The sequence below is a fragment of the Chiloscyllium plagiosum genome, chromosome 9 (genome assembly GCF_004010195.1).
Source record: "Chiloscyllium plagiosum isolate BGI_BamShark_2017 chromosome 9, ASM401019v2, whole genome shotgun sequence".
Lineage (NCBI taxonomy): Eukaryota > Metazoa > Chordata > Chondrichthyes > Orectolobiformes > Hemiscylliidae > Chiloscyllium > Chiloscyllium plagiosum.
The window spans coordinates 47546862-47558498 of NC_057718.1; the positions used below are offsets into that span (position 1 = coordinate 47546862).

The window sequence follows — 11637 nt, forward strand, 5'->3', positions numbered from 1 at the left end:
AAGTGGCAGATGGAGTTTAATTCAGATAAGGTGCTGCATTTTGGGAAAGCAAGTCTTAGCAGGACTTATATACTTAATGGTAAGGTCCAAGGGAGTATTGCTGAACAAAGAGACCTTGGAATGCAGGTTCATGGCTCCTTGAAAGTGGAGTCGCAGATAGATAGGATAGTGAAGAAGGCGTTTGGTATGCTTTCCTGTATTGGTCAGAGTATTGAGTACAGGAGTTGGGTTGTCATGTTGCGGCTGTGCAGGACATTGGTTAGGCCACTGTTGGAATATTGCATGCAATTCTGGTCTCCTTCCTATCGGAAAGATGTTGTGAAACTTGAAAGGGTTCAGAAAAGATTTACAACGATGTTGCCAGGGTTGGAGGATCTGAGCTACAGGGAGAGGCTGAACATGCTGGGGCTGTTTTCCCTGGAGCGTCGGAGGCTGAGGGGTGACCTTATAGAGGTTTACAAAATTTTGAGGGGCATGGATCGGATAAATAGACAAAATCTTTTCCCTGGAGTCGAGGAGTCCAGAACTAGAGGGCACAGGTTTAGGGTGAGAGGGGAAAGATATAAAAGAGACCTAAGGGACAACTTTTTCATGCAGAGGGTGGTACGTGTATGGAATGAGCTGTCAGAGGATGTGGTGGAGGCTGGTACAATTGCAACATTTAAGAGGCATTTGGATGGGTATATGAATAGGAAGAGTTTGGAGGGATATGGGTCGGGTGCTGGCAGGTGGGACTAGATTGGGTTGGGATATCTGGTTGGCATGGATGGGTTGGACCGAAGGGTCTGTTTCCATGTTGTACATCTCTATGACTCTATGACTCTAAACTGCTTCTGTCCACTTAGAGATGAGCAATGTGCTGGCCTAGTTAGTGAATCCCACGTCCCATGAATGAATATAAGAAAAAAAATTCATTAAGTAATGAAAGTGAAACAGATCAAGAGAGGGGCAATAAATATAGTGAATTAGTTGCAGGTTCATCTGCAAGACCAGTCTCACATTTGGATGGAAGATCACCTTAAATGACTGGTGATGAAGTCTCACCTCTGAACAAGCAGAGGCAGATACATTATTCATCCCACACCCCAAAATAAAGTCAGTGGTGAGGGAAATAATGTACCAAAATAAAAACTGTCTACTATCTTGAACTCTGCAATTTTTCAGCCTAAAATGTTTGATATGATTCCTGGTCAGCACCAAGTTTGTAACATCCCAGATGTTTATAGTCAGATTCAGTCAGGTACTAACCCCTGCACGATCACAGCAAACACAATTCTATTATCTCACAAAGTCTCATGAAGGCTCTCTGACATATTGCTGGAGATGTGGAATATATAGCCAGCATCATCTTTGCAAATTGTGCCTCCTGGTGGTGCTATTGATGATAAACTCAACTGTCTACAAATTGACAGTGTACTGGGCACTTTTTGGCAAAGTGGGAGTTACGATGAGTTTTTGATTGGAAGGTTTTTTTTGCTGCGAGGCCTAGTATGTTTTACCACCATATTTTACCAAATTCACCACAGTAACTGCCTTAATGGTGTCCCCCACATCTAATTCTAGCCCCATCTTATCACACAGTGTTCTTAGAACAACTCGCTATTGCCAAGATATTCTGGAATGGAATGACATCCCTTGTGCCTGTGCCATCTTTCTGAGCTTGTTGTGTACCCAGACTGTTGGGAGCCTCTGAGAATAGGCTATCTACTCCCTCTTGACTTGACTGAGGCCTCCGTGGCAAGCCTCCTGCCTTTGTGTCTGTACGGAACAACAAATTTCTATCACATAACTCGCCATAGCTCATGATACTCAGACTCATTCAAGGTTCTGCCCATGGTCATTATATCTGATGCTAGGTTTTCATTCGGTTTGATAATTGAATTAAATTGTCCTACTGCCATGATGGTATTTGAGGTCATGTTTTCCACGTATAGTCTCCTGTGTCTTTTTCTATTCATTCACAGAATGTGGGTATTACTGGTCGGGCCAGCATTTGATACTGATTTCTAATTGCCCTCAAAGATGATGCCCCATTGAACCACAGCAGTCCAGTACACCCAAAGTGTTGGTAGGAAGGGAGTCCCAGGACATTGATTTAGTATCAGTGAAGAAATGATGATATAATTCCAGGTCAGGATGATGTGTGGCTTGGTCGGGGAGTTGTAAGTGGTGGCCTTCCCGGCATCTATGAGCTTATAGTTCTAAGTTGTGTAGGTCACGAGTTTAGAAGGTGCTGTTGAAGGAGAGTAAGTGATTACCTGTTGTGCATCTTGAAAAATGCTACGCACTGCTGTTTCTGTGCGTTAGTGGGAGGAGTGAATGTCTAAGGCATTGGTTGGGGTGCCAGTTGTTTGTTTTGTCCTGGACAGTGTTAAGCTTATTGAGTGTTGTTGGAGTTGCTGCTCATCCAGCCATGAAGAAAATACTTTTGACCATCTTGTAGATGGGGAGTGAATAGGTGAGTTACGTGTTGGGGAATTCCCAGTTTCTGACCTTCTTTTGTAGTCACAGTATATGTCTAGCCCAGTTAATTTCTGGTTAATGGTAACCTCCAGGATGTTGATAGTGGGAGTACCATAACTGGAAATACCATTGATAGTCAAGATGATCATTGATTGAAATTTGTGTGGTGCGAATGTTATTTTCTACATATCCGCTGAAGTCTGGATGTTGTCCAGATGTTGCTGCACATGGAATGGACTGCTTCAGTATCTTTTAATTTGCAAATTTTCCAAATTCTCTGAAGATTGTGCAATCACCAATGAACAAACCCAATTCTGAGCTAATAGAAGGAAAGTCATTGAAGCAGCCGAAGATTGTTGGGTCTCGGACATAACCTTGAGAAGCCTCTTGCAGAGATGTCCTGGAACTGAGATGATTGACCTCCTCCAACCACAACCATATTCCTTTGTGCTAGATATGACTCTAACCACTGGAGAGTTTTCTCCCTGATTCCCATTGACTCTAGTTTTGCTAGGATTCTATGATGGCATACTTTGTCAAATGTGGTCTTGGTTTGACGGGAAGCAACTCTTACCTCACCTCTGGTGTTCAGCATTTTTGTCCATGTTTGGACCAAAAGGATTGCAAACCCCTAACCTAACTTCTGTGTTCTTATTCATCAAGTTACTTGCTTTATAACCGAGGGAGCAGACAGGTATTGCTGCTTTGGAGGGGTACCTGCATCATTCATTATTAGTTCAAATAGATAAACCTTGTTTACTTTTGTACAGAATTAATACTTTTGTCTCCAACTGTAGTTACAACTGTACCATTAATTTCTCCCATAATTATTTAGCTGTGAAACTTCACATTAGGTTCATCACCAAAACTGATTATTTCCCCCATAGCCTCTTCCCTAATTCAGTTGAGATTACTGATTTTAAAATATTTGAGTTTAATACCTTATTCTCTGACTTTGTCATTGGTTTCAAATATTCACTTTTAATATGTCATTCATCTTTGGAAAATGAGTGTTTTTAAGGTGGTTCGACGTACTTTAAATTTGATGAATAATACTCCTTCATTGCATTCCTAACGATGAATGTAAAAACTGGGCTCCTGGGCATTGGTATTCCCGGTGTTACTGAGATTAGCTTTCTAAAATTACTCTCAAAGAAGTTGTCTGTTAGATTATTGTAATTTTGTTTTAGTCATATTAATGTCTTAACTGCAGTTATACAGTTTCTGTTCAAGTTCACCCTGTTATATCCTACATACTGTCACTGACATCTCACTGTGACAAAAATAACCTTTCAGTGCAGTCTTGCATACATCAATATATTTCAGTCTGAGGCATAAGTGCCTTCTATGCAAATATCTTTATTAAAATATTCCATTTTTGGTAGTCTGACCCAACCATATTGCCATCTGTTCTTTATGTGGAGATGAGAAGGCCTGTCTTTATGTAAATGATAGTAAAATGCCTGTTGGTTCCTGTACAGTGTCTTTGCGGTTTAATTCTCACCTCTGCCATTATTTCTCCTTTTTGTTTTTCACATGTTTTTTTGTCAAGTTTAAGAAGTAACCCTCAGTGCAGTTCCGAATGACAAGCAACTGATGGGTAGCGAGATGGAATTACTGTAGTGCCTTTTTGTATAATTGGGGTTTTGATTCGCAAAAGTCAGCATTTTCAGTATTTGCTTTTTCACCTGCAATAAAAGTGAAAGAGTTTTAATTATAGCTGTATCATAAGTTACCAGCAATTGCATACCTTTTTCAAAAAATAGGACTATACTTCAGTTTCAGTTTCTGGGCCACTTTCAAATAGAGTCATAGAGACGTACAAGCACGGAAACAGACCCTTCGGTCCAACTTATCCATACTGACCAGATATCCCAACCCAATCTAGTTACACTTGCCAGCACCCAGCCCATATCCCTCCAAACCCTTCCCATTCTTAAACCTATTCATATGCCTTTTAAATGTTGCAATTATACTAGCCTCCATCAGTTCCTCTGGCAGCTCATTCCATACACGTACCACCCTCTGCGTGAAAAAGTTACCCCTTAGGTCTCTTTTATATCTTTCCCCTCTCATCCTAAACTTATGCCCACTAGAACTGGACTCCCCGATCCCAGGGAACAGACTTTGTCTATTTATCCCATCCATGCCCCTCATAATTTTGTAAACCTCTATAAGGTCACCCCTCAGCCACCGGCACTCCAGGGAAAACAGCCCCAGCCTGTTCAGCCTCTCCCTATAGCTCAAATCCTCCAACCCTGGCAACTTCCTTGTAAATCTTTTCTGAACCCTTTCAAGTTTCATAATCTCTTTCCGATAAGAAGAGGCCAGAATTGCATGCAATATTTCAACAAATGACCAAATAGAGCAGATGAAAGCTATTCATGAATGCCAAGGGCATATTTTTTGTGTAAATTTCAAGTATTCAAATCCATTTTCAATACATCCCAACCTAATGAAAAACTGCCCAGCAACTTTGCAAAAGCTACTTGATCCAGAAATGCTGGCAACTCAAAAAGAGTCCTGATTATCGGTCCATGCCATGTAAAAGTCATTGGTAATATTAGTTTCTTCAGTGGTGAAAATTTTATAAGAGAAGGCTGAAAGGGGTGGGGGCAAATTCAGCAGAAGAATTCAAGGGGAGAACTTTAAAGGGTAAATGGAGAGAAACTTCCCATACCAAAGGTGATATAAAGAAAAAACATTTTTTAATGCAGTGTATGGTTAGGATTTGGAAGGAAATGCCAAAGGGTGTGATGGAGGCAGATTCAGTTATGGCTTTCAGGAAAGTTTAGTTAGTTGTCTGAAGAGAGAAAATCAATGGAAGAAGTACTGAGGAATGGAACCAGCTGATACTCTCTTGTAGATATCTGCAATCTGGATTAGAGTGGTGCTGGAAAAGCACAGCAGTTCAGGCAGCATCCGAAGAGCAGGAAAATCGACATTTCAGGCAAAAGCCCTTCATCAGGAATACCTCTATTCCACTCTAATCCAGAATCTGGTTTCCAGCATCTGCAGTCATTGTTTTTACCTCATAGATATCTGCAATCATAAAGGCAAAGTTGCCATAGTCCTAGAGGACCATAGGCGTCATGTCTCCTCAGGGAGAGACAACTTGTGATGGTTTAACCGAAGGGTCTCCACTCCACATGCGAGGGGAGAGGTTGAGAAGGTGGAACCTTCAAAGTGACCTCAGTCGGTGCAGGAATTGAATACACACTGGTGATGTCATAATACGTTGCAGGAAAGCCATCCAGCCAACTGAGCTAACTGACCTACCTCATTCTCTGCTTTGCTCCAGCCTGCCTTGACTATTTGACTTGCTCCTTTTCCCAACTGCACAAGCCTCAGACTGATCCTTTTCCTCCCAATCTCTATAGGTCACACCTCCCCCATTAAACTGCATTTATTTCAATGCAAAAGGCCTAATAGCAAAGGCAGATGAACTTGGGGCATGGTTGGAAACACAGGGTGGGTTATCATAGCTATTAAGGAGATGTGCCACAGGGATAGATGACTGGCAGCTTAACGTTCCAGAGTATAGACTCTACAGGAAAGTTAGAAAGGGGGGCAAGAGAGGAGGGGTGTGGCATTTTTGATTGGGGATAGCATTACAGCTGTAGTTAGAGATGATATTCAGGGAAGTTCGTCGAATGAAGTATTGTGGGTGGAATTGAGAAATAAGAAAGGGGCGATCACCGTATTGAGAATGTACTATAGACAACCCCTCCAATAGTCAGGGGGAAATTAAGAAGCAAATATATAAGACAATCTCCAATATCTATCTGTAAGACTAATAGGATGGTAATGGTAGTGAATTTTAACTCGTCAAGCATAGACTGAGACTCCCATAATGTTAAGGGACCAGATAAGGAAGAATTTAAGTGTGTACAAGAAAATCATCTGATTCAGTATGTGGATGAACCTAAACCTTAACCTTCTCTTGGCAAATAATGTGGGGCAGGTGACTGAGGTGTCACGGGTGGAGCACTTTGGGGCAATTGATCATAATTCTATTAGTTTTAATATAGTTATGGAAAAGGATAGGTCTGATTAGATTACTTACCGTGTGGAAACAGGCCCTTTGGCCCAACAAGTTCACACCGACTCTCCGAAGAGCAACCCACCCAGACCTATTCCCCTACATTTACCCCTTCACTTAACACTACAGGCAATATTAACATGGCCAGTTCACCTAACGTGCACATTTTTGGACTGTGGGAGGAAACCAGAGCACCCGGAGGAAACCCACGCAGACACGGGGAGAATGTGCAAACTCCAAACAGACAGTTGCCTGAGGCGGGAATTGAACCCGGGTCTCTGGCGTTGTGAAGTAGCAGTGCTAACCACTGTGCCACCATGCCACCCATAAAGTTAATATTCTAAATTGGAGGAAAGCCAATTTTAACAGTATTAGTCATGAACTTTCAAAAGTTGGTTGGGGACGGATATTCACAGATCAGGGGAATGCTTGAAATTGGAGTTGCAGGTAGATAGGATAGTGAAGAACGTGTTTGGTATGCTTGCTTTTATTCAAAGCATTGAGTATAAAGTTGGGAGGTCATATTGTGGCTGTATCGGACCTTGGTTTAGCCACTAAATGGAATACTGCGTGCAATTCTGGTCTCCCTGTTGTAGAAAGAATGTTGTGAAACTTGAAAAGGTTCAGAAAAACATTACAAGAATGTTGCCAGGGTTGGAGGGCTTGAGCTACAGGGAAAGGCTAAATAGTCTGGGGCTACTTTCCCTGGAGCATTGGAGGCTGAGAAGTGAGAGGTTTATAAAATCATGAGGGGAATGGGTAGGGTAAATAGACAAGGGTTGGAGGTGAGAGAGGAAAGATTTAAAAGAAACCTGAGAGGCAACCTTTTCACACAGATGGTGGTGTGTGTATGGAGTGAGCTGCCAGAGGAAGTGATGGAGGCTGGTACAATGACAACATTTAAAACGCATCTGGATCGGTATATGAATAGGAAGGGTTTAGAAGGATATGGGCCAAATGCTGGCAAATGAGACTAGATTAATTTAGGCTATCTGGTCGGCTTGGATGGAAGGTTCTGTTTCCGTGCTGTACATCTCTGACCTCTGGTAAGGACATGAAAGGTGAATGGTCAGCTTGTTTCTGTGCTTTCTGATTAGTACTGAGGACTTTTGGGCTTAACTTTTAATTTTAAAAGAACCATGACATTCAAATTTTGCATTTTCATCAAACTATCAGAACACTAGTCTGGTGTCCAGCGTATTGGAATAGCACTGTGTGGAGTCTCCAATATTATCTTGGTCACAAAGCCTCTCCATCATAATCAGTGATCCGTGACCTTGTCACGGATGTAACAATTAAAAACACTCTGGCCTACCTCGCATCTTCCTCCCCCATAAGCTCTCCAACAACTTTTCTGGGCACATTCTATTCTGTACCAAACCTCACCCCTTCACTAAACAATGGCCTAGTCAACAAAAGTTTAGCATTCTCATCCTCTGTTTAATTCCCACGACTGTATGCAAATCATACTATAACTACTAATGGTAGCCTCCCTCAGGACAGTACTGAAGAGAAAGGAACTGCATCATCACTAATTTGTTACCAACAATGAACATGAGAACCACTCTGCTATTGCTTCACATTGTATTCTTTCTCACTAGCAAATGGACTGAGCTCCATGGAAAGATGTAACATTTGTACCGGTAACGAGACTTGTGTGTACTTTGCTGATTGACTCACCGATTTCTTAAGTGCATCCATGACATCTGGTGGCAGGAAATAATATTGCATGGCAAATGTGAACCCTGCCAAATGAAATCTTGTGCAAAAGGAGGAGGACATGTGCAGATTTACAGTACGTTTGCAAATATGCTGTCAGTGAAATTATTAATCGAATGCATCTTCCACTTAATGATATTGGATAAAGTTAATGCTGGTCAGGACCTTGAAGAAAAGTACTCTCCAAATCCTTTGAAATCTTTTATATTCACCTACAAGGGCTGCTAGAATCTTGGCTTGACATCTCCTTTAAAAGATGGTAACTTGGCAATATCTCATTCCCTTGGTATAGCACTGTCGTAGCAGCCTCCATTATATTTCCAATAAGAATTGTAATTTGCTTTCTGCAATTCTTGTTAAAATGTGATAATTAAATAAGTCCTTTCCCCACTGTTCTAACAACCAACTCACCATTGCCATTCCACCTGCCAGAAATACTAGTGTTAGATTTGATTTTATTTGTGAATTGGAGAAAATTTAAGTACTGTGCATCTGCTATTTGTCATTACTTTGTAATAAAATGTATTTGAAAGTTGAAACCTATTCCACATTTGAAAGGCTGAAAGTGGCAGTTGAAATAAAACATCAGCTGTAATCTTATTGAATGTTAGAACCGGCTCAAGAGTTCAAATGACCTGCTCCTATTTCCTATTTGTTACAATAAATTTGATAAAGTAGGAAATGTTACATCCCCATCTCCTTGCTAGTTTTCCACACTGATGATGAAATATTAATTTGTGTTTTAGTGTTTAGATTTCAAGCTAGCAGCATATGTGTGTCGGTCTATTTTTGCAAAGAGGCTTAAAACTAACTAGACCAGCCTTTCCAGAACCATGATCTAAACCAGTATATGCTTCCTGGAGTGTTATTTTAAGTTTGTTAATAATGTGACGAGTTTACGATTGGAAAAAAAACATAAAGCTGTTAGCTTAGCAGCAGCAAGGATACATGTGTCTTTTTTCCATGGGATTTGAGCAGCTGAAATTGGGGTCAGCAACAAATATAACCTTTTCACAAAAAGATGTTGTTCAGAGCTGTTGAGAGCTATAGGTTACCACAGTGTAAGGCTTGAATTTTGTGAAAACTTCCAGCGCAGGTGCATTTGGTTAAAAATCTGCAATGTTTGTTCAAAGTTGAGAACATGTAAAGTCTGAGTTGTGTATCCAAGGAAGAGGCTTCACAGCTCACAGGACCACGACTTTACAACAACGTACAGTTTTGATAGGATTTAATTTCTGTAGGTTTTTGAGTAACTGTAAAGTGATGGTGTTGGGGCATAGTCAGGATTTTGTTTTGCTATATGTTTGAATATATTTTAAGCTGTGTTATATGTGGATGTTTTGATTTGTATTATTTTATGTTTATTTCTTTTATGTAACAAACTTTATTGTTCAAACCAAATCTGCAGACTTGTGTGTTTCGTATTGTAGTGAAAGTCATGTTAAACTAGATAGATATCTGCCATGACAGATTTCATTCTGGGATCTGGGCTGTCTAGTAGTAACATCAGATGGAATCATAACACAGTGTTTACCTTATTATTTGAGAGATTGGTGGGGGGTGGTGGTCAACTTACTTCTGGGCCTTTACATTTTATGTTCCCCATTAAATTCCCTATGAGTTGGAAGCTGGTGCTGAACTGCATAGAGCATTTGAAATTTTAATCATTCTGGAATGACTAGTGTGCTGAATGTGTCTCAATCTATTTCACAGGAATAGCACTGTATCCTGGTGAGGCTGAACTCTTGAGCTGTAAGCACCATTATCATGATCATGTTGAATTTATGGCAAATCCAGGTCAACGAGGAGAAATAGCCTGTACTAAGGAATATGTCAGTTACACAGACCCATACAGAAACAACACACTGGTAAATAATAGCTTCCATCTTTTGATTTAACTCTTTTGGGGTTACGATTATAGGTTCTCAATTGACCAATATCCATTTGTTGCACTAGAGATGAATCGATGCATTTTATAGAGTGCTCTTGTTGATTCTTTCTGTGATGATTTAAATATGATATGTATTTTAGCAGCTGGAACATTTATGGTTACTAAATTTTAATTTTCTTATTGTGGGCTACAATTTCCAGCCAATTTTATGTAGTTGTAAATATCTGAAACTTGTTTTAATGACAATCAAATGGGAAACAAAACATTGGACTAGGATATTTGAAGTGCTGATTGGCATGGCTCATTTGGTGGTGCTTCTATTGACCAGTCTTATCTCAGTGATGGAAGTCCCACTTTTGAGTTGAAGTTGCAGATACAAACCTTGCTCCAGCAACTTGAACACACAATCTAGTCTGAAGCTAAAGTGCAGTATGCAGTACTGCGAATGTCACAGAAATCCTAACTTTTGGGCGAGATGTTAAGTCAAAGCCCTGCAATATTCACCAATAGTTATTCCTCACCAACCATCATTGAACTATATTTTACAAACGCCACCTTTGTGACACCTTACTGTGTGCAAATTGTTTGCCACATTTCCCAATATTAGAGCAGTGACTAAACTTCAATTACTTTAACCTGTCTATGCTGACTTCTTGCTGATTTGGGCAGTCACGTTACTGGGACATTAACAATTTGGATTTATATAATGGCTTTAACAAAGTAAAGTATTCCAAGGTACTTCACAGAAGTATTGTCACACACAATGTGACACTGAATTACATGAGCTATTAGTAAAGGTGACCAAAAGCATGACCAAAGTGGTATATTTTAAGGAACAACTTAAAAAGAGGAGACAGTGGTGGAGAGGTAAATATAGTTCAGTCAGGGAATTCCAGAGTTGAGGATTAATCACTGCTACCAGTGGTGGTGAGATGAAACCAGTATGTAAAATTGGCCAAAATTGGCCAAATACCAAGAAGGGTTCTGGGATTGGAGAAGATTACAGAGATAGGATGGGGCAAAGTCATGGAAGGATTGAAAATAAGGATGAATGGGTATTTTTAAAATTCAGGGATTGTCAAACAAGAACGCTTTGTAGTTTAACTGTCAGGACAGTGGAGAATTTGGGACCAGGTGTCAATTAGATTATGGATTGCAAAAGCAGAGATGAGGGGGTTCAGCAACAGGTGACCCTGAATCAGGGTCAAGAGTATTAGTGGGTAGTTTTACTCACAAAGCACAAAGTGCTTCATGCAAATAGAGTCATAGAGATGTACAGCATGGAAACAGACCCTTCGGTCCAACCCATCCATGCCGACCAGATATCCCAACCCAATCTAGTCCCACCTGCCAGCACCCGGCCCATATTCCTCCAAACCCTTCCTATTCATATACACATCCAAATGCCTCTTAAATGTTGCAATTGTACCAGCCTCCACCACATCCTCTGGCAGCTCATTCCATACACGTACCACCCTCTGTGTGAAAAAGTTGCCCCTTAGGTCTCTTTTATATCTTTCCC

At 40.6% G+C, this 11637-nt stretch overlaps 1 protein-coding gene across 12 annotated transcripts in view; it reads left to right on the plus strand.

The window, feature by feature from the left end:
- The window catches only part of pacc1 (proton activated chloride channel 1), a 70787-nt gene that overhangs the window by 23358 nt on the left and 35792 nt on the right, over positions 1–11637 (plus strand). For all 12 annotated transcript variants that reach the window (XR_006312528.1, XR_006312524.1, XR_006312522.1 and 9 more), the window contains one exon: positions 9938–10092. Coding sequence is in view for 3 of the 12 variants with exons in the window: in XM_043695868.1 (XP_043551803.1) it covers positions 9938–10092 (155 nt within the window). In the remaining 9 variants the exon portion in view is untranslated. The remainder of the gene's footprint in view (positions 1–9937; positions 10093–11637) is intronic.